The sequence below is a fragment of the Talpa occidentalis genome, unplaced genomic scaffold (genome assembly GCF_014898055.3).
Source record: "Talpa occidentalis isolate TD23 unplaced genomic scaffold, MPIMG_talOcc4v2.1 talOcc4.11, whole genome shotgun sequence".
NCBI lineage: Eukaryota > Metazoa > Chordata > Mammalia > Eulipotyphla > Talpidae > Talpa > Talpa occidentalis.
Genome location: NW_023601104.1, coordinates 52,847,118 through 52,871,448, shown reverse-complemented (window position 1 = coordinate 52,871,448; position 24,331 = coordinate 52,847,118). Strand labels below are relative to the sequence as shown.

Sequence of the window (24,331 nt, the reverse complement as noted above, 5' to 3'; positions counted from 1 at the left end):
TGAGTAATATTCCATGGTGTATATGTACCACATCTTCTTACTCTTTCAATTGGTCATCTCTTCCAGTTTATTAATTCAAATACCATCTGATCACTGTTGATTTCCAATCTTTCCAGTCCTCGTCTAACTCTTCCCCAAAGCCTAGAATTATAATGAGCTGCCTATTGGACACCTCCACTTGGGAGAATATGAGACATTTCAAACCAAACAAGTCCAAAACCAGCATTGATTCAGCCTGATCTTTACATCTCAGAAAATGAAGAATAAACTAGATTTTGACTTGGGATATTTTCTTTTTCACTTTGACAATGTCACAACAGGAATGTTTGACCCTACACTCATAAAGAGAACTCATTTCTCCACTTAAAAAGTTTTTGCATACATCCTGGGTTATTTTCCATTTTCTCTTACCAGATACACAAAAGGGCAGTTTGCTATTAATTACCCTAACTATATTCTAGTGCCACCTGCACTGCTTTATCAGTTTCAGGTCTGTCTTATACATGATGGCTATTTATATTCCCAACCAAAGTACATTCATTATCAGTAGACAAAAGCAGCTACTAACTTCATTATATCTTCTGGTATAATTGTTTACAACTATAATTTTAGGGGCCTCCCTGGTGGCATAGGGGTTAAGTCTCGGTACTATCACCGCTATGGCCTGAGTTTGATCCCCAACCAGAGATGTAACCCACATATGGTCCAGCAGACCTCTGCTGTCTCCCGGCTGCTCCCCTCAGCAGTGTATTTCAGTAGATCTGCCTGTTCTGCTCCCCACTCTGTCTCGGTGACTCTTCTCACCCCACTCTGGTCTAATATTGTTTACATTAAATATTATTTAGGATTATTTCCTTCTATGCATAAATAGATCTTTAAAATTATAATTTAATTATGAATTATTCCCATTTTTTCTTTTCTGTTACAAATAGGGCATTATATTAATCTGTGACGTTATGTGGATATGTTGATGATAATTATGAGTTCTATTAAGGATAATAAAATGGGCAAAGTATATTCAATAAGAAGGATGTGCTGGGTCTGACAAGAACATGCATGACTGATCTGATTTATCTCTTATTCCTATTAACAAGCAACTTTTGTTGGCAGAATCAGTCATACTTGACTACCTTTCTGACTTCACCTGACCATATTCCTCCCCCTCCACTGACCCATTCAGTTCCTCAGACACTCCAGGAACATCCTTGCCTTGGAGGTTTGTGATGTTTCTTCCCTCTGCCTGAAATGATCTTCCCACATGCATGCATTACATGACTTGGTCCATTACTTCTTTCAGAACTCTCCTCAAATGCCAAGGTTTCTTACATTCCCTTTCTGACCATCTGGCTTAACTATCCCTCTACCCCATCATTTTCTAGTTCTCTTATCCTGTGTTGTTTTTTTCCTTGTGTCACTTACTGCCATCAGGCATTACTTATTTGTATTACTTATTTGTTTACTTTCTGGCCCCTCACTTTAGAATGCCAGTCCCAAGAAAGCAGAGACTTCATTTGCTCCATGCTGTTTCCCAGTGTCGGTTACAGCGTCATACATACCAGGAACCCAATAAAACTGAATGGATTGATGAATGTCGTAGGGGCCAAAGAGAGTGCTGGTGGGAGGCCGGGCTGAGCAGGTAGGTTCCAGGACCCTCACTGCCTGTTAAGACACTGCTATCCTGACATTATATGTTTGGAATATTGAACTTTCATTGAATATAGCATTTAAGAAAGGTTTCCACAACTGAAAAGCATTGGAAAGACAATGGTCTTTCAAAATAGCAAAGATTGGAAAGCACAATGGTGTTGAGGGTGTAGGGGAACAGGCCTACATTGGTGGGACTGCAGGTGGTTCAAGTGTGGATGTATGTACTGAGACTTTTTTAAACATATTACCCTTTTTTAAGATTTATTTATTTATTTATACAAGAACCGGGGTACAGGCCAGATGCGCAGGAGGGTGAGAGGATTCACCAGAGACAGAGTGGGGAACAGAACAGGCAGAGTGACGAAATACACTGCTGAGGGGAGCAGCGGGCGAGACAGGAGAGGTCTGCAGTGCCATGTGGGACCCTCCCTGGCCATCCGGGAACCGGCGCTGCAGATACTGTGGACAGCTTCACAGAGCAGCACTCAACCACCTGCACCACCAGGGGAGGCCCCACATTACATTTAATATTGTTTTATTTAGGATCATTTTGCCATGTAAGGCGAGTGTTATTAACTCCACGACATGGAGGAAACTGAGGCACCAATCATTTTAAGGAACAAATAAATTACAACTCAAGGATCCCAGCATGTCTTCAGACTGCAATCCTAGGACTTTCTTCAATATTTTCCATTGTCTGCTAATTCCCTTGTTCTATTACCTAGCTCCTTAAAACTAAAAACTGTGTCACACAGAAAATCTTTTTAACTCTTAGCACCTAATACAATACTAAACTCTGCAGGGGGTCAATAAACCTTTATTGAAAAAAGAAATAAATGAGCCATAAAAGTTTCCACAGAAGGTGCAGCATCCATAGAGACCATGATAGCCCCATTATCTCTTCTACCTTCTTCCATAGTAACAGAATGTGAACCTTGGCACATAGCTGCCCAAATAATGACTTGACTGTAGTACTGTGGCTAATTTCTGGCGAGTGAAATATAAGCAGAAGTAGGGGCCAACTTCAGAAACACCCTTGTTTAATGTCTTTCATGCAGGCTGGGATGCAGATGTGACGATTGAAACAGGCACACTGGGAACACGAGATGGCATTCGGGATGAGGGTCCCTGTCAGTAAAGCAATAAGATGGCAGGGTACTGGATCCCTGACTCTACAGAATACCATGTCAACCCTATATTACCTTTTGCATAGCCTTTATGCAAGAGAGAAATAAACCCCCATCTTGTCTAAGTCACTTCTATTTCGATTTTCTGATTAACTGCACCCATCGGCTGCCCAGAACTAGTTCTATTAGGACTGCCTCTTACTCCCATTTCCTTGTTACTTGATATTTGGCTAAACTGATTTGGCATTGTAGTAGTGACAGCCTATATGAATTATGCATTCCATTTAGCATTTTCAAAGATTCCATTGTAAATGGATATTTAATAAGCTTTTTCACTTAACCCTAAAGAGCAATAGAACAGAGTCATGCATAAAAAGCCATAATTCAGTGAACTTTTTAATAATCACTTCCCAGAGTAGTAATTGATTGTCAAAGACTGTACATCTAGGCAAGTCTCAACAGCATAATGAAATCAGAACAATGAAAAGTGTCTCAGCTGTCTCAATCTTTCATTCCTTCAGAACCCTATTTCCACTGATTAAGAGATGAAGAGCTTGAGACTGGAGATGTTCTTGAGGGGAAATCTGGCTGAAATGATGAGGTCTGGCTTTATTATAATCTTTTCCTGTGTGCCTAATAAATTTTTAGCAAGCCAAGCAAAGGACAGGAATTTTATTTACCATATTATCTGTGAGACCTGAAGAGGAGGTAGGCTCTCAATTTAAAAGACAGGGAAGGGTGAAGGGTGCAGGGAATTTGACTTATTATCAAGACTTGTCAAATCTGATGGTGAGTATGCCAATCAACAGTTAACCACATGATCATGGCATCCTACAGATACTTAGATCATATCAAATCATCAGCTCTTCCTCCTAGCTTTTGGGAATTCCTGGTAAGGCCACTTATACACTCCATTCTCTCAAGTCAAGGATTCTCAACAAGACTCCAACCCACTACAGATAATAAGATTTCAAGTATGTCAAAAGTAGCTCTTTTGGACTCATAATCCATACCCACTGGGCTAAAAAAAAAAAAGTACTTGCAGGTATTTCTTTGCTTTGAGAATACCTCAAAAATTTCAAAACAAAGTTAATAAAATGAAATAAAAGTGGGTCAGTCTGTTACTTTGACTTTATTTGACGTGGTGATTGCAGATAATGGAGATTTTATCTTTTATTCCTATTAACAAGCAACTTTAGTAGGCAGAATCAATCATAGCTGACTGAAAGTAACTGCTTAGTAACTATTGTCATCATGACCTAAAATTTGCCCCAACTGTATACTTTCACATTGTGGCATAATATATCACCTTAGATACCCAGTTCAAGTGCCACCCCACCCTCTCTATTACCACCATGGTGCTCCAGAAGCAACTCCTTGCTACTTGCTGACCTTCCCCAAGTCTAGTTCTGCTGGGCTCAGAAGTCACTGGAAGATGTTACGGGAGGCCATCCAGGACAATGTGATGGTCCTCCTGCTAATGCAAAATCATCCAAGATCTGAGAGGGGAGAAGTCATTATAAGAAATAATTCTGTATAGGTCTTAAGACACTGAAGAAAAGGAGGAAGGGAATTGGCGGGGTGGGGGGGGGGAGGTGAAATGTAATAAGAATAAAAGCAATGCTGATTTGGCTATCAAAAGAACTAAAGGGGTTGTTGTCTCAACTATGCTAATTAGCATTACACCTTGCAAAAGTCACTTTCTCTCATTGGGCCTCAGTTTTATTATTTATAATACAAAGTTAATTAGATTACCTTCCAACTCCATTATTTTAATGAGAAATGAGGGTAAGAAAACACTGTGGAGAAAGTTACCACCAAGACTCTGAAAGGTTTTTTTCCAATTTATAAAAATACAGAGCAAGCTATGTCAAAGAAAAATTATTAAATGAGACTATTATTTTTAGTTTTAATGTGACGGATTAAAAATTTGACCTTTTTTTCCTGTTATGTTCATAAAAACTCATAAAGCTAATAAGCATGACTGATTTTATCAAGTCACCCCTCTCCACCATGGTGAGACCAAGATTCAGAGTATTTTGTAGTGGACTAAAAGAACAGGCACTTGTAAGAGAATATTCCCCCCAAATGAACTGTATAGTCAACACAACTAGAGGGTGTGCTGCACAGCCTATTAGACAGATTTCATTAGGGATGAGAGATGCTTAAACATGACCATGCTTAGCTAGTTCTCAAGATTTTGATTTTACTGCCAAAACTGTTTATCTACCCATCCTTAGAACTCACATGTTTACCTAAGATGCTTTAAAACAAACATTGTAAGGAATACAGCTGCCAAGATTCAGGAGGTTTGTAGCGTCAGAATGACTGACTCAAATCACAAATAGCGTATTTTTCAGTAATTAAAAAAATAATAAATCAATAGCTTCCCTTGTACAATCAAGCAATGTAGAGCCTCAGTGGTATATTCGATTGGTTCAATCTGCTATATTATTCTAAGCCCTGCTAGCAACTTTACATTTTAAAAAACTTTAAATTTAAAAATGTTTAAACATTTTCTTCTTTGTACACAAAATAAATGAGTCATGACTTCAAGATATCACAAAAATTGTCCTTGAATCGGACTAACACTCTACAATGCTAAGGTACAATTAGTGCTGGGTTTTAAATACGTAGTATATTAGCTAACACCCACCTCACCTTCCATAGGAGATTCTAAGTCCTAGGACCAGTCCTTAAAATGTGAAAGCATTTAAAGGTCTACATTAGGAAATCAAAGTTTAAACTGAGTTGTGTATCAAAATAACAATCCAGGAGGAGAAAAGCTTTTATCACAAATATCCAAATTAATACTATTATAAATTAAACCTGAAATAACCATAAAAATCAATTATTCTGTCAACATTTTAAAACTATTCACTTTACCTCACATATACTTAAATCCTGGTATATGTAAAAATAGATTACTTTTAAGGTTCAAACATCTGTCCTTTGTGGCCAAAATTAAGGGAATTTATCACACAAATAGGCAGAAAGGGAAAAGAATCACTGTGGGGGGACACTAAGAATCAGAAAAAAAATACATTTGAATTCTGAATTTGCATTTCATTTGTCAAATAACTCAGTAGTTTGATCTGGGGGGTAGGGGAAAGAATCCTCGTGGAAAATAAACTGCATTTGTCATCATCCAATAAAGAATACATTTCTTTCGAAGAAATATCTTCTAGCTTGGTTCAAAACCATTATTGCAATCTAACCAACTAAAGGAACAGTAATTTTCCTTCAAGATCTACTATAAATATCTTCTTTACCATCATTTAAAAATGAATGAAAATTAAATACATAAGCATTTTGCACTTATTGAAAGCATTTATCCAAATGAGAACTGATTTTAAAACTTCACGATAAATAAAAAAAACTTGTAGATGAAAAAATGTCTTAATCACGACATCATTTGTACCGGCTTAAAAGCTGCTACGTATATGAGAACAATCAAGCATCACACAAAGAAAGGGAATGTGTTGGCGAAATGTGCAATAAATGTGTCCGGCATTTTGAATGGTAAAGATTTGTCCAAACTAGTCCCTTCCAATTGTACCGATGTTATTCAAACAATATAAATTTCATTTCTCTGCCCAGATCCTTGTAGGTTTCCTAACTTACACCTTTAATGAACAAAATTTATTCCTAGGATTGGTAAAGATGAAATATGAAAAGCAATGAACCAAAGAAATGCTTAAATACTATGGAATAATAAAGTGCAATTACTTAAAAGAATAAATTAGAAGTTATACATACTGATGTATGTCCATTAGTATGTGTTAAAAGGTATATTGCAGAATAACATATACCATATGCTTCTATTTTTGTAAAGAAAAGACCACATAAATATGTATATGTATATTTATACATTTGTACTGAAGAAATAAAAAGTGTTGCAAGATAAACAACAGTAAACATTGGTTCGTGCTAGGGAGTTAAAGTTTAGAAGAGAATACATTGTTTCCTTAGGTTTCTTATAATTTGTAAAAAGAAGCACACACTTTTATAAAGAATCTGATAACGGGCCTCCCCTGGTGGCGCAGCGGTTGAGCGCTGGGTTGTGCAGCTGCCCGCAGCCTCTGCAGCACCGGTTCGATCCCGGCCACCAGGCGAGGGTCCCACAGGGCACGCAGACCTCTCCTGCTGCCCGCTGCTCCCCTCAACAGTGTATTTTGTCAGTCTGCCTGCTCTGCTCCTCTCTGACTCTGGTGAATTCTCATGATCTCCCACGTTTCTGACTGTACCCAGTGCTTGTATAAATAAATAAATCTTAAAAAAAAAGAAAGCAAACATTGTAAAAAAAAAAAAAAAGAATCTGATAACATTTTTAATTAGTTTTTATTCTGAGATAATTGAAGATTCATACTCACTAATAACAAATAACACAATAAGACTTTGTACCCTTTCCCCAGCTTTCCCCAGTGATAATATTGTGCGTATTATATCTCAACTATAGTACTGACACTGATTCAATCAAGATACAAAATGTTTCAATTAGTTCAAGGATTTGTTTATGTTGCCTTCTTAAAGGCATACACAATTTCCTCCCACCCTCACCTATTCCAAGCCCATCCTTAACTCAGGCAGTTACAAACCTATTATCCATACTCATAATTTTGTCATTTTAAGAATGTTGTATAATGGAATTAGATAGTATTTAACTTCTAGCAATTGACTGACTCTCTCCTCAGCATTTTCTGAATACCCACACAAGTTGTTCAGGTTATCAGTACTCCATTTCTTTTCATTGATGAGTGATTTATCCATTTACCCTTGAAGAAGAAATGAAGTCTATTGTAGCTAGCATAGTTTTTGTCTACTGTGTTTTTTCTTCATTCCTGGTGTTCCAAGTGTCCTCTTTTTTTAATTGCTTCCTTTTGGTTTAGAGAACTTCCTACAGCCATTTGTTTAGGGTAGGACTGCTAGAGGCAAACTCTCTTAGCCTTCCTTTATCTGAGCGTCTTGATTAGCCTTTCATTCCTGCAGAAAAATTTCACTGGATATAAAATTTCAGGTGAATAGTTCTTTTCCTACAACACTTGAAAAAACGTCATATCCATTTCTTTTTTTTAATTAATTTTTTATTTTTTTATTTTTTTATTAATAAATTTTATTTTTATGTTCCCCATACAATTGCAACCCCCTTATTTTGACCCCAATCCCTCCCCTCCCTGCCCCCCCCCCCCATAGAGTGTCTCTGGTTCATAGTTGTTTGTTGATTTTGATTTTCACTTTCTTATAGTTATTCATTTTCCTGGTCCCTTATTTAAGTTTTCTAGATTCTTGCTATGAGTGAGACCACATATCCATTTCTTTTGGACTCTCTAACTTCTGAAGAGAAATCTATTGTCATCCGTTGTTTTTCTGCATAAGTAAAATTATCGTTTTTCTCTTTTTTATTGAGGTATCATTGGTTTACAATATCGTTTGTGATTCAGAGGCATAGACATCACCTCAGATACGTGTCACAATATAATACCCACCACTGGGAGAGCTATAATGGCCACACCTGAGGGGAGAAATCCTGTAAAAAAAAATTAATAGGGATATAAAATAATAGCACTTCACTGAAAAAATAAGTAATACCACACACAAGGCAGTTAGTTCTCAACCATAATCCATTGTTCACAGTCCCCAATTTGCTCCCCCCACCCAATTCCTTCCTCCTCTGTCAATGAGATTTTAGTAGGGTTTCTACCGTCAGATTTTTCTACAGCTTTTATTAGTTCAGTTTTGTCTGACCCATTGTTTTATTTCTCTATATTCCACATATAAAAGAAATTACCTGGTATTTGTCTTTCTCCTTCTGACATCCTTCACGTATCATTATCCCCTCCATTTCCATCAATGCTGTCACAAACGACAAGAGTTCAACTTTTTTTATAGCCCAGTAATAGTCCATTTTGTTATATATGCCACATTTTCTTAATCCACTCATCCATCACTTAGCATGTGGGTTGTTCCCATAACCTGGAGATTTTAGATAGTGCTATAATGTTCATAAAAGTACACATACCCCTTCAGATTAGTGTATTTCATTCTTTTAGTAGATACCTAGAAGTAGAATTGATGGGTCATACGGTAGAACTAATTTTAATATTTTGAGAAGTTTACATACTGTTTTCCATAGGGGTTGAACCAGTCTGTATTTCCACCAACAGGTTTCTTTTTCTCCATATCTTCACCAACACTTGTTGTTTTTGGTCTTTTTGACCTGGACCATTATCATAGACATGGGGCAGTATCTCACTGCGGCTTCATTTTGCATTTCCCTAGGATAAGTGATAATGAGGAATAATCCATGTGCCTGTTGGCTATCTATGTCTTCTTTGGAGAAGTGTGTATTTAATTCTTCTGCCTACTTTATGATTATTTGTTTTCTTTTCCTTGAGTTTTATGAGTTCTTTATATGCCTTAGATATCAACCCTTTGTCAGGTATATGACATGCAAATATGTTCTCCCATAGTTGTGCAGAAGCTTTCTGGTATGATATAAATTAATTTGTTTATGTTGACTCTTGTTTCTCTGCCATGGGAGACATATCCACAAAGACATCACTGAAGCACTGAAGCCTATGTCATGGCATGTTTTGTTTGTTGTTGTTTTTTTTTTTTTTTAGTGTATTTCATGGTGTTACATCCCAGTATTTAGTCCATTTTGAGTTAATTTTTATGCAAAGTGTGAGATGGTTATCTAGTTTTATTCTTTTGCATTTGGGTGTCCATTTCCCCCAGAACCATTGCTGAAGACACTTTCCTTTATACAGTTTACTCTCTTTATCTGCTTTACTCTCTTTATCTGCTTTACGCTCCACTTCTTTATCATAGATTAATTCTCCACATGTGTTGGTTTATTTCTGGGCTCTCAATACTATTCTGTTGGCCTGGGTGCCTTTTTTTGTTTCAGTACCATATTTTGATTATTAGAGCTTTATAGTATATTTTGAGGTCTAAAAATGTGATATCGTGGCTTTTTTGGTTAGGATTGCTTTGACTCTTTGCAGTCTTTTGTAATTTCATGTGAATTTCAGTAATGCTTGTGCTATTTCTTTGAAGAATGCCACTGGATCTTTGATAAGGTATTGCATTGAGTCTGTATATTGCTTTGGGTAAGATGGACATTTTAACAACGTTAATTCTTCCAATCCTTGAGACAGTAATCTCTTTTTATGATTTTGTGTTTTTTATTTCTTTTAATAATGACTTATAGTTTTCACTGCATAGGTACTTCACCTCCTTTGTTAAGTTTACTCATAGGTGTCTAATTCTTTAATATTACAATCATAAATGAGATTGTACTCTTTATTTCTTTCTCATCTTGCTTGTTACTTGCATATAGGAACACAACTTATTTTTGAAATTTTATTTTATAGCCTGCTAACTTTATTAGTTCAATTCCTTTTTTTACTGCAGCCTTTAGGGTTTTCTGCATAGTTATCATGTCATCTTTGAGTATTAATAGTTTTACTTCTTTCCCAATTTAGATTCCTTTTATATCTTTCTTTATCTTGCCTAATTGCTCTAACTTGGACTTCCAACACTATATTGAATAGTAGTGGTGAAAGTGAACAACCCTATCTTTACCATATCTTAGAGGAAATGCTTTCAGTTTTTCATCATTGAGTATGATGCTAGTTATGGATTTGTCATATATGGCCTTTATTATGTTGAGGTATATTCCATCCATCCCCATTTCTTTGAGAGTTTCATCATAAATGGATGCTGAATCTTATCAAACACATTCTTTGCATCTATTTAGCTGATCATCTGATTTTATCTTTCTTTGTGAATGATACCAGTTGGTGAATGTTAAGCCATCTTGTGTCCTTGAAATCAATCCCACTTGATCATGATGTAGGATCCTTCTGATGTGTTTGTTGAATTTGGTTTGCTAAGATTTTGTTCAGGATTTTTGCATCAGGGTTATTATTCTGTAATTTTTTTTAATGATGTCTTTGTCTGGCTTGGGTACCCAAGTGATATTGGCCTCACAGAATATGTTTGAAAGCATTCCCTCTTCCTTTAAGGTTATTTGAGTTTTCTTTTTTGTTGTTTGAATGGGTCTGTGTTGCTATATTTGTCTCTCTTTGTACTGCTTTGCTGTATCCCCTAGGTTCTGATAGGCTGTGTCTTCATTTTTGTTCATCTCCAATTTTTCAATTTCTTTGATGTACTTGTTAACCCAATGGCCATTCAGCTGTGTGTTATTCAGTATCCATATGTTAAAGTTTTTTTCCTGCATTGTGTGTATGGTTGATTTCTAGTTTGATAGAATTATGATCTGAGAAGATATTTGATATGACTTCTATCCTCATGAACTTAGTGTCATGCTTTGTGACCCAACATGTGGTTTATTCTGGACACTGTTCCACATGCACTTGAGAAGACTATGTACTCATCTTTTGGGGGTATGGTTTTCTATAAATGTCTACTCAGCCCATGTGGTCTAATTCCTCATTTAATGCTCTTGTTATTTTGTTTATTTTCTGTTTGGCAATTTGCCAATTGGTGAAAGTGGGGTGTTGAGGTCTTTGACTACTATTGTGTTGCTAACAATGTCTGGTTTCAGGTTTGAGAAGAGTTGCCTGATATATTTTGATGTTCTTTTGTTTGACATGTATATGTTGATAAGTTTTATGTCTTCCTGATATGTTAATCCTTTAACCACTCTATAGTATCTGTCTCTGTCTCTTCTTACCTTTTTTAGCTGGTAGTTTATTTTATCTAAGTATGGTTATCCCTGCTTTTTTGGGATCCTCTTTGCTTCTAGGATTGTTTCCCAAACTTTTACCTTGAGCCTATGTTTATTTTTGGAGCTTAAGAGTTCACACCAAGTCCAGTTTTTCATCTCTGCCAACTCCCCAAGGCAGGCACAAAAAGCCCACTCAGAAGACTACGATTACTCCTGTCTTACTACATACTCTGTGAGCAAGCCTAGATGTTACATGGGAGGAGAAATGAATGGCTTCCTCAGCTCCTAAGGTAAGCACAGACAACCATTGGAGCCCAGAGACTCGGGGAGGGAGGTGTAGGTGGTATTTTTTCCCCTCTTCTAAGAGGTTCATTTGGCAACATTTAGAGACATTTTGATTGTTATGGGACTGGGGAGAAAGAGGATCATGCTACTGTCATCTAGTGAGTAGAGACCAGGTATATTTCTAAACATTGTACAATTCATAGACCAGCCACCCATAATGAATAATTATCCAACCCAAAATGTCAACAATGCCAAGGTTGATTGCTTAACTTATATTTGACAGCTAGTTTTAATCTTCAGGTATTCTGTGCACCTTTTGGCCCATCCGACTATTTGTGGAACTCTGAAGGCTGAATCCAGAATGACCAAACTCCAAACAAAGAGAAAACACACCCTGCCAAGACTGTCTTATCCTTTGGTTTTTCCCTCTAGGGAATTCTGTGTGGCTCCAAGATAAGATGGCTAAGGCGAAGAACAATAGTCCTTATTTATCCCGGAGAAAGCATTGTCTATATAAACTCCAAATGTTTAAAACAAATGCCCTTAGCTTAGGAATTGTTAGAGTTGGGAGAGACAAAAATGAAGAAACAAGAACAAAAGCTAGGCTGCATTAAAAAGTGTAATGGGGGCCTCTCTGGTGGCACAAGGGGTTAAGTACCGCACTGTGAAGCTATCTGCAGCCACTGCAGCATGAGTTCGATCCCCAGCCAGGAAGCTGACCCACATGGCACAGCAGACCTCTCCTGACTCACCCACTGCTCCCCTCAGCAGTGTATTTCAGTCAATCTGCCTGCTCTGCTCCCCACTCTGTCTCTGGTGAATCCTCTCATCCCCCACACCTCTGGCCTGTACCCCAGTTCTTCTATGCATAAATAAATCTTTTTTTAAATAAAAAAGTATAATGGAAGTTAGAGATGAACATAGGTATCTGATAGAGATGAATGGAGGTATCTTGTAACTCAGAGCTAGTACTTCTGGCTCCTGACTCTGACATGCCATGCAATTCTACACAAAATTCAGGTAACTGAAGCACCCAAAAAAGGATAACCACAAGAAATAGAATACCATAAAGAACAGAATTCACTCATCCATTGTTCATTCATCATTTGATTTTCTCCCTTCTTAAATTCTAATTCTATCTGAACACTTCAAAATCGACCTTTTCCTATGTGCCTTTGTTCTGAAAGTGTAACCTTCCCCAACTGTACAGGAACTCTGTGCCAGTTTCTAATACTGGCTTCTCTTCATGTCAAATACCTGCACTACGTAAAAGGGACAAGCACTGAAGCCTTTACTTTGTCTGTTAAGTCTGTCAAATGGGCATCTTTTTTCTACTGGACCCACAGAAAACCTAATTGAAAATCCCCAACTGATCTTGCTCAGCAACTATGAGTAGGTGTGGGTCTTAAGTGAAAACATTTGCCCTCCTCTGCTGACAAACACTAGGTCAAAGACAACATTGGGGACTCTTGTCTTTACATGCTTTTGTTTCCCTAATGGGCTTTATGATCACATTCCTTAAATCACAGCCAAGAGTGTATACTGGGGCTAAAACTATTTTAAAGACATAATGTGGCAGCAGTATTCTGTGTACTAACAAGAAGCTTGCTGCCACAGCCAAGAACAGTAACAGAATCTTCTTCCTTATTGTCATTCACGAAAAAAAAGAAAAAAATTCTCTCACTCTCTCTCTCTCACTGAGATTCTCTTGTTATTATTTTTGCTTTGAATATCCCTGCCAGAGTGAAGTTTATATAATGGGCACAATATCCTCACTAAGACTCTCTCTAGTTTTACTCCCAGGGGCATGCCACAATCAACAAACTGTCAGTTCTGGCTTGGTTCAGGTCCAGTATATGGGGAGTGACAGGCTGGAGTAGAATCTCAGCCTAGCACGTGTTAGTCGTGGACACTGAGCCAATCATTTAACCTCACTAAAGCTAGGAGGCACCTAGTCAAATGGGGCTCTTCACCATAGCCACCTGATGGGTGCTTGGTGGGACAAAAATGCACATGGAGTGTGCCTATCCCATAGTGTTTGGTACACAAGGATCATGTATTCTGTGTCACTGGGAAGGCCTAGAAAATAAATTCTTAAAAATATAATTTTTTTTTAAAGAGAATGGTTTTCACTGAAAGTATCACAAGTCTCATAAATTCAACTTCTTAAAAGTAACACAGTAATCTTCTTGGAATAAAAATTCATTGTTAATAATGCTAAGATGTAACAGAAGACTGAGTTTTTCCATTTAAAACACCTATTACTTCAATATTGATTAATCACAAAGAATTAGAAAGGAGAGTCTCCCAGGTGCCACAAGGGGTTATCGCAACACTATGAAGCAATCCACAGCTCGAGTGCCATCCCCGGCCAGGGAGCTAACCCACCTGGCCCAGCAGACCTCTCCTGTCTTGCCCGCTGCTCCCCTCAGAGGTGTATTTCAGTGGCTCCACCCCTTCTGCCCCCCCCCCACTCTGTCTCTAGTGAATCCCCTCACCCTCACCTCTGGCCTACACCCCAGCTCTTGTATGCATACATAAATAATTTTTTTTTTTTTTAATAAAAAGGACTTAGAAAGGAAAGGCACCAGTGAGGTATTACTCCAGTCTGCAACTCCTGTTCTTTGAAGCAGTTTTTGAAATAACCTCTCAATTTCTTCCACTTCGAAAGGAGGATGCACTCCCCTCAGAGGGAAATTCAAAACTTCAAATTCAAAGAACTGCAATAACTTACGATGGTACACCTAAGTGGCATTTACCCAGGGGAAACCTTACTCTCCTTCCAGGACACCTACCTCCATCTTCATGTCGTAGCTCTGGCCGAGCACGCGCTGGATGAGCTCCTTCATGGTCTGGTCTGACGCCAGCTGAGCCTCAGACTGCAGCAGGGCGATGATCTCCTCCAGGGACATGGTGATCACCAGCCCCAGCGGCGGCAGCGTGAGCCGCGAGGAGGCCATTCGCGCGCCAGGCTCCAGCGAGTCGCCGGGCGCGACGCTCCTCGGGCCTGTTCTGGGACCTGAGGCTGCACCTTCCCGGGCCTCGCCGGCCGCAGGGGCCTGGCGCGCGAAACTCGTGCGCGCCCTCCCGGGGCTCCTCCGCGGGCTGGCCCCCCTCCAGTCCCGCTCCTCGCTGGGGTAGGAGCTGCTCTTCTCTTTGACCTTTCTGGGCTCGGCGGGCGCAGCCTCCTTCTCCCGGGCCCGGTGGAGGGGGGCCGGACGGCCGCGGGGCGCGGGCGCGGGGAGCGCCAGCGGACCCCGGGCCTCCCCCGAGGCGCAGGCGGCGGCATCAGGACCACGGATTTGGTGGTGCCGGCGTTGGAGGCGATGACCGGCGGCTTCTTGTGGGGCCGATGCCGCAGGAACGCGGAGCTCCGCAAGTAGAAGTCCTGGGGGCGAAAGTGGCGAGGCTTCCCCGGAGCGGCCGCCCCGCTCGCCCCCCGGAGGTGCGCTGTGCCTTCCCGCGCCAGCTGCGCGAGGGCCGCCGCAGAAGCCTCAGGGCCTCGACCCCCAGGGGACCTTGATGGCTTCTGGGGCCCAAGAGGAGAAAGGCCCTCCATCTCCCCCGGCCTGGCCTGGAGGCCAAAGACTGGGCTTTCATCCACAGTGGGCCTGGAGAGCAACTTCTGCTTGAATTGGAGAAAATCCTTTTTATTTTCCCGGCGAATCTTCTCAAGCTCTTTAAAGATGTACGATTCTTCTGTTCCTTTTAGTCCAAAGTGCTTCCGAACTGTGGACATCTTAACTAATTTGTTCTGTAAGATAACAACAGATGAGTATATAACATGTAATATATAAAGCAAAACTTCCTTTGATAAATACAATGCCAGTTCATCGTGCTCCCTGAAGCATAAGTGGGTAATCTTAGTTTATTATTATTTTAAATCCACCTAACTATTGGTCTTGGCACAGGAACCACCTAAAACTTTTCTTGAATGGGAGTTTCTGAAACCCCTACTGGGCTTATTTTAGCATTTCTTTACATTTTAATGTAGTGTCCTACTTCCAGGCAAGAGACACCATAGTAAGCACAGACATAGAAGATCTAAGTGGCCTTGTTAAGAGAACATACAGGTGGTCAGCTGTGGTCTAGAACCAGTTCACAGACATGTTTTCCAATTCCTGGAAGTTTTAAAAACATACTAATTCATAGCCAACCATTTTAAATTGAGAGATTATCACATTAAGATCTGGATTTTCACATTTGCCATTTCTCGGGGGGAAAAAGGTGGCAGCTCTCAGAAAACAAGGACCAAATCCCTACACGTGTGGCAGGTTAGCTATTCTGGCTTTCTTCTCCAGCTGATCCTCCATCCCTCACCCAGCCCACTTCCTTCAACGTGGCACCTGAGCTAAAACAGAGTGTATGATAGGAGAAGGGAGATCCGCTGCAAAGTAGGCTGTGGCCAGAATGCCAAGTGTTTGCAGTTTTTCTATGGGCTACTGGAAATCACTTGATAGCAGAAAAGTAGCTTGATTGGATCTAGTGTCTGGGGGGTGTTGATATTGAGTAGGAGGAAAAGAACAAAGGGAGGGCAACTAAGAGTCTTCTAGCTTGAACCTAAAGGCTGACAGGAAAAATGGAGTCTGGCAATGGCAGATTCTTTGGCACCCTCACCTGTGGGAGATAGGAGAAACAAGAGCAGTCAGAGTTAGGAAAATGAGGAGAACCAAGTCCACAGAAGCCAAGGAGAAGAGAGTTTCAAGAAATAAAGGTAAGGTGAAAATAAAAATAAACCAATGAATTAAGAAAAAAATCTTGCTCATTTTTCAAAAACCCAAGGTCAAGTTTCTTTGAAAATAATAAAGCAGAAACACCTTTGGAATATCATCACTATTTGCAAATCTGATTACCGAGAAAACCTAAGCTCTAGAGAATTGTTAGAATTATAGTAGAGTTCTGCCAGTCATTTTCCGAAAAATATGCAAAAACCAGTAACTTCCCTTATACCAAAACTATCCACTCAAAACATAGTAAAATTCCAATTTTATTTTATTTAGAATTAGCTTGGAATAAGCATGATAAGAATGTAATGAAGCTACATGAAAAAGAATTATTTTTACTGAAAGAAACAAAAGAAAGACTCCGTTAAATAGACTGTTAATGTCTCTCAGTGCAAAGGCCAAATATTTTACTTATATTAGGCTTTCCCAAAATACTGTATTAGTTTAATGTCATCATAGCCAAAATCATAGTAAAAATGATATTTTGAATTTCAAAAAGTAACTATTTCTTTGAAACATAAACAGGATAGATAACTCAGTTTCAAAAAGGGAAGTAGTAACAGTAACCACAACAGCAATAATAATAATAATCAACAAGGAGGACACACCTGTGCAACAAAAACCAGTCTTTATTTATGACAGAGTTAACTGGGAATCAACAACAGCCTTTCATTCTCTACCCAGTTCCACCAATGACTAGACCTTGGACCATCAATAATATATACAAGATTTCATACTAAAAAGTGAAAATAATAATCTGCTGATTCTCTTCATGGCCACAGTATATGAGCATTTAGAATCATTTACAAATGATTTCTAGAACTCTTAAGGAAGTTTCTTTATTTTAAAAACACTGTGTAATCCTACTCATAGTGTTCTGGCTGTTCTTATTTACACAGGTGGTAATACGTTCACACTGACACCATCTACATTTCTTCCTACAAAAGAGTGAAAGGTGGTATCTGGAACAAAGCACAGGCCAGAAGCTCATTAATACCTGATGAGAACCTGACTTTACTCTTCCACTGCACTTCCCTTTTGTTCCTTAGTTCCTGCTTGGCATTCTCTTCTCAACTTCTCCCAGGCCCTTTCTTTGCTATTGGAGTTTAACAAGTATTCATTGTTGAACATTTCTCAGTACATTCCCTTGAGTTCTCCATAGGAAAGTTGCTCTTTATATGTAAAAAATAAACCACGAGGAAACAGAACTCTAAATTTGATGAGAACTTCATTGTGTTTTCAAGGTAGGTGTTATTCCAATACTAAATGGGCCAGTCCATCAGAGCTTGGAGCCGTCATCTCCCACCACCCCCCATCCCTTCATACTACAAAATATATAAAATGGTTTTTCAACATCTGGTATCATGGCAAAGTGACATGTTCCCTTTTATTGGCAACAATTTACAAAAAGAAAGAGACTAGCTCCAATTTGGAGTTACTCAAGGAAAAATGTTACTGTACTGACAGGAGAAAGTATTGATCCACATAAGGTGCCAAGCCTGCTGCTCACAATCCAGGTTGATTAAGTTTATACTTTGATTAAGTTTATACTTCTCTAGATTCTGAGGCAGGTCGCTTTCTATTCTTACAAGCGTGTCTCTCCTCTTGTTGGCACAGAAGATCCAAAATTCTGCTCTAGACTTTAAAGTGGAAAGGAAACAAACTACTTGATGACTTGGTTTCAAGCTCCATGAAGCCACTCACACAGGGAATGGAGCCCTTCATACGACAGGCCTCACGCTGTCAGTATTACAGTATTACACTGGAGCGAAGCTCCATCGTATGGATTACCTGGCCCCGATTTCTTCTGTTTTGCTCACAAGCACTTCAGTGGGAGGGGTGACCCATAAGGACAAGACTTAGCTTTTTTTGGGTCTATGACCAAAGACCATCTCAGTTCACTTCCTAAATTTCACACTAATATTAGCTTCCAATTCACAGCACTCAAGTTTCATGAGAAGTTTTAAAGTCCAAAGGGAATCTATCTCATTCGGTAAAATCTTCAGCAATAGGATGACAAAAATATTCTGAAAATAATATTTTCTTTATTTTTTACCAGTACAGGTGGTAGAAACAAGATCTGTTTGTGCACTGATTATAATTTATGAAAAAGCGTAAAATAGGAAATATACATTTTAACAATTTTGCTAAAGGAATAAGATAATAGTAATTTCTAACTATTTTCCCACAGTTTCTGTTATACTTGCTTTACTACCTTTAATCCTATTAATAGCAATAAAATAATATCTAACATATTGTGCTGGTCAAAACTCTATAGAACATAGAGAACAGCTTTTTTCAAGCACAGAAAAGATTTTTTTCTAAACTATTCAGAACTCCACAGACATTTCGATGACTGTAAAAAAATTATTCAATTCTTTATAACCAGTACTCAAAGTATGTTCATGTCCTTGGTGAATAAACATATATACATAAGTTTATATGTAAAATACAGACATAAGTAAATACACAGCAAGTAATGGAACAACAAAGCATCCCCCTGTGTATTTTCAATAGGCGTGTTCTACTTCTACTTTTCCTTCTTGGATTCTTCATCTAAATGCTTAAATAGCACTAGGAGCATTTTTATTATTGTTATTGTCATCATGCTTTTGATGTGTTAAATGTTGCCTGCTCTCAATTTCAATGTAGATGTGTTCCACATCTACATCTTACAGACCATTCCCCTACTTACAACTTATAATCTCTGGACAAAATATAAAAATCAACTGCCTGCATATTCTCAGGAGTAAACAAAAACAAGCAGATTGTAGAGAACAGTCAAAATTTGTGGAAACATTTCCCTGGAGGTGAGTTTCCAATGTTACTATGGTTTTTGCCTAAATGCTGGCCATATTGACCATACTGCAGAATGACCCAAAGTAAGTGGCAAAAACTCTGATAGAAAGCCCTTCAACATTCTGGGTAAAAAGTCACGGGGAAGAGTCCAGGTAACATCCATCACCAAGGAGAGAGAAATCCCAGAGGAAAAAAGAGGCGAAGAAGGCAATGCCCCAGATCATGTCTAAACTCATACAAGACTAGGCTGTCCTCTGACCCATACATACATATGGGGGCCAAACTCAAAGCAACACAGGAAAGGTTTAGGGAGCTGAACTGAAATTTAGCTGAATTTAACCTCCACTCAAACTCTAACCACAGATAAAGCTTACAAAGTAGATCCAATCTGTTTAATTGCCCTCTCAATCAAAAACATCAACATTCTTCAATAATATAGAACACAGAGTCTATACAATAAAACATTAACAATGTCTAGGCGATAACAAAAAGAAATACTTAGCATAAAATGATTCAGGAAAAAAACAACTTATTCTCAAGGAAAAATATAATTAAAAGAGAGTCTGGAAATGACCCAGATGTGAAAATATTAAACAAGAATCTTTAAGGCAGCTAAAAATCCATCAAATAGAAAACAAAAATAATTGAGAAAATTCATAAAGCCAATAGCTAGTTCTTTCAAAAATATCAATAAAAAAATTTAAATCCTGGCTAGACTATTCAAGAACAAGAGTGAAGACAAGAGACACCAATATCAGAAATAAAAGAGGGATTTTCACTATAGATCCTAAAGATATTAAAGAATAATAAGAAAACATGATAAACAACTTGGTGCCAACAAATTCAACTGATGAAATGGGCAACTCTCTGAAAATCACACCTTTACAAAATTAACACAAGAACCAGAAAATCTGAATAATACTACTTCAAATAAATTTATTTGCTATCAGAAACCTTACCACAATCTTCCAGGCCTAGATGGTGCTTTGAAATAGTCAAGAAAGAAATAATACCAATCTCACACAAATGTTTTCAGAAAACAGGGGAGAGAAAAAGGAACCACTGTTTTCTGAGACCTGTATAACACTAACAACAGACCTCCTTACAGGGCAACCCCAATGTGAAACGGGTCGGACTGACTCTGGGTCCTCACCAGCATGGACTTATATTGAAACTCAACTGCAGGCACTAACAAAAAGTTTAATAAAGGGTTTATTTACAAAAAGGGGGAAATGAAGAAAGGAATAACTTAGGGAGAAAAACGAAGAGATGTATATTGGTGAATGTTTTCTACCAGTTCTGTGAAAAATCAAGCACCCCCAAGGCCCGCATATATATACTTAACCTGGATATATACCTAACCTGGTTGCTTAACTCCACCCTCAGTTTCCAGCAATCCCCCCTTTGGTGGTGATGTCATTAGGGATTTGTAGTCCTTGGTGTCTTGAATCTCTTTGGTCTGGGGTGGGGGTGGGGTCCATAAAACCTGTTTCTGAAGTTTGTTCAGGACATCCTTTCCCCCCAACAATCTAACAAAGGCTTTTTTTAAAATTACATACATACTGATATCCTTCATGAACATAAATGTAAAAATCTTTAATAAAGTATTAGTATATCAACTCAAAAATATATTTTCAAAAGATAGTACATCTCGACCAAATAAAGTTTATCCCAGATTTGAAAAAGTTATTTAACATTTGAAAATCAATATAGTTGACAATATTAACAGAATATAAGAGGGAAAAAATGATCTTTTCAATGGATAGTGGGAAATATTTGAAAAAATCCAATACCCATGTAAGACAAAAATAATTAAATAACTTTGGGCAAACTATGAATCACAGGGACCACCATCAATTTGATTAAGAGAATTTACAAAAAAAAATACAGATAACATTATAATGATGCTTTCCCATTGAAATTGAAAACTAGGAAAAAATGACTAAAGTCTTACCATGTTTATTCAGCATTGTACCGGAGATCCTAACCATTGCAATGTGGTGAGGAAGTGAAATAAAAGGGGTAAAAATTGAAAGTAAAAAAGGTAAAACTGCCCCCATTTGCAGATGAAGATGACATTTCATAAGTTAAAATCTCAAGGAATATACAAGGGAATTACTAGTGCTACTGAGTATCAAGGTTGTATGTAAATATAAGGTTATCATAAAGTCAGTTGTATTTCTATTGTATAAATTAGCATAAAACAATGGGAAAGTAAATTTTTATTCCTCTTACACTAATACACTAATGCCAAAAAATAAAAGTATTTAGGAATTAATCTAGCAAAATTTACCCAAAATCTGTACATTGGGGGCCTCCCTGGTGGCGCAGCGGTTGAGCGCTGGGTTGCGAAGCTGCCCGCAGCCTCAGCGGCGCCGGTTCGATCCCCGACTGCTCCCCAGCCACCGGAGGAGGGTCCCACATGGCGCGCAGACCTCTCCTGCCGCCCGCTGCTCCCCTCAGCAGTGTACTTCGGTCCTTCTGCCTGCTCTGCTCCCCGCTCTGGCTCTGGTGAATTCTCTCACCCTCCCGCGCTTCTGACTGTACCCAGTGCATGTACAAACAAACAAACAAATAAATAAATAAATATACATGCCTCTTTAAAAAAAAAAAAAATCTGTACATTGGAAATTACAGAACTTTGCTGAGAGAAATTAAAGACCAACATAAATGGAGACATACACCATGTTCATAAACTGGATGGCTCTACATTGTTAAAATGACAGTTCTCTCCAACACATCAATAGATTTGATGCAACCCCAATCAAAATTCCAGAAGGCTTTCTATAGGAGATCTGTTGATTCTAAGATGTATCAAAACTTACGATAGAGCTACAGTAATCAAGGTAAAGTTCCTGGCCAGACACAAAAGAGTATATATTGATTGCTTCCATTTATATAAAATTCTAGAAGATGCAATTTATTCAATACTACGACACAGCAGAGCAACAGTTGGTTTGGAGTGGGAGGAGGGGTGTGCAGCAAAAGGGGCAGAAGAATGTAAAGGTTGTTATCTTGATTGCAGAAATAATGCCAAAGGTGTATATATCTGTCAAAACTCATCAAATTGTGGCCTGCACATACATTATACACACTGTACATTCTGTGCAGTTCATTGAATATAAATTATGACTCTATGAAGTTATAAACTTTTATTTGCATGTCAAAAATTAAAAAATGAGCTACTGAACTCCTTCGAGCTCCTACCACAGTTTTACTGTGGATCTGTGCCTTCAATTAAGCCTACAGTGCCCTACAGCGCGCCAGAGTTCAGTCTACACTAGAGCTAAACTCAGGAAACAGCTCTCCAGTCCCGAAGTCAGACACACTGACATCAGTGGGGGAGACCTCAGTGGTGTTTAAGTTTTGCCCCAAACAACCAGCGCCTCTCAAGGAATAGCAGAAATGATCAAGGCGTTAGAAACTGAATTTCCTCCCCTGTGACCTTTCATCCTCCGCGCTGCCCTCAGATAACTTCTCCCAGTCTTGCCTTCATAACTCCTTTATCAAATTTCGCCACACCTAGTCGACACAATCTACCTATATTTTCCTTCCACCAGGCTTTTCACTCCAGTTTCTCCTCAACCCATGGCCTCCACTTCCACCTCCACAGTAGCCCAGCCCCTTCTCCAATTCCAGTCCCTTCCGCAGCACCAGCCCATTGTGCTTAGGGCCTCTCCTTCCCAGAGTCTCCCAGACTCACTAGCGACCCTGTTGAAATCCTGCTCTCACCTGGCGGTGGGGACAACTCTACTTCCAGTCCGGTGGTGGCGGCGCGGAGGTTGGTGCAGCTGCCCCAGGCAGTGTATCCAACCAGCTTTCCCGGGGCTGGGCAGCCCAGCCGCACCCACCCGCTTTACTGGCCGGTAGGACACGTTCTGTTGCCGGGCAACAAGCAGAGCGCCCTCCACTGCTCCCACCCCGGTGCCCCTAACCTCCTGGTCCCCCAACAGTGTGGGCGCCCACGCGCCACGTGTGTCTGCCTGGCCCACCCAGCTCCAGGGCTGCTTCCTACCCGGATCCCAAACCAAGGCCGAGAGGCCTCACCTCCTGAGTGGTGTAAACGCTGATCCCAAAGAGCCTCGTCGACGTGACTGCCTACTTTTGCCAATTTAACCCACTGTATCTTTAGCACCCTGGTTCTTTCTACTGTTCAAGTGATAAAGCTGGACCCCGAGACTTAAGGTGCCCTTTACCCACACACCCCACATATGGTTGTAAAGTTCATGTCTGCATTACATACCAGTTAAGGATACCTTCCAGGGGGTATTTTCCATGCTCTCCACTTTGTTTTGTTTGTTTGTTTGTTTTGTTTGTTTTTTAAAGATTTATTTATTTATTTATTTATACAAAAACAGGGGTACAGGCCAGATGCGCAGGAGGGTGAGAGGATTCACCAGAGACAGAGCAGGGAACAGAACAGGCAGACTGACTGAAATACACTGCTGAGGGGAGCAGCGGGCGCGACAGGAGAGGTCTGCCGCGCCATGTGGTACCCTCACTGGCCGGCCGGGATCGAACCGATGCTGCAGAGGCTGAGGACAGCTTCACAGAGCAGTGTTCTACCGCCTGCGCCACCAGGGGAGGCCCCATGCTCTCCACTTTGAGCTCAATTCCTGGGGAAAAAAACAAAAAAACTTCAAACTGGCTACCTTGCCCCTTCCTGGCCTTTATTTCTGTTCCTTTTCTCCTTAATAAACTTTTTCTTGGGCCTCCCCAGCGGCGCAGCGGTTGAGTGCTGGGTTGCGAAGCTGCCCGCGGCCTCTGCGGCGCAGGTTCGATCCCCGGCTGCTCCCCGGCCACCGGAGGGGGTCCCACATGGCACGCAGACCTCTCCTGCCGCCCGCTGCTCCCCTCAGCAGTGTACTTCGGTCCTTCTGCCTGCTCTGCTCCCCACTCTGGCTCCGGTGAATTCTCTCACCCTCCCGCGCTTCTGACTGTACCCAGTGCATGTATAAACAAAAAACAAACAAATAAATGAATGAAACATGCCTCTATAAAAAAAAATTTAAAAAAATAAACTTTTTCTTTCTCTTGAAAAAAAAAACAAAACA

General features: G+C 39.6%; 1 protein-coding gene across 1 annotated transcript in view; it reads right to left on the bottom strand.

The window, feature by feature from the left end:
• The window catches only part of TTC6 (tetratricopeptide repeat domain 6), a 138,199-nt gene extending 115,058 nt beyond the window's left edge, over positions 1–23,141 (bottom strand). Inside the window, 3 exon segments of the mRNA XM_037503224.2 lie at positions 14,550–15,025; positions 15,028–15,508; positions 23,010–23,141. Coding sequence (XP_037359121.1) covers positions 14,550–15,025; positions 15,028–15,493 — 942 coding nt within the window. The 5' untranslated portion in view covers positions 15,494–15,508; positions 23,010–23,141.
• Positions 23,142–24,331: the final 1,190 nt, after the last annotated feature.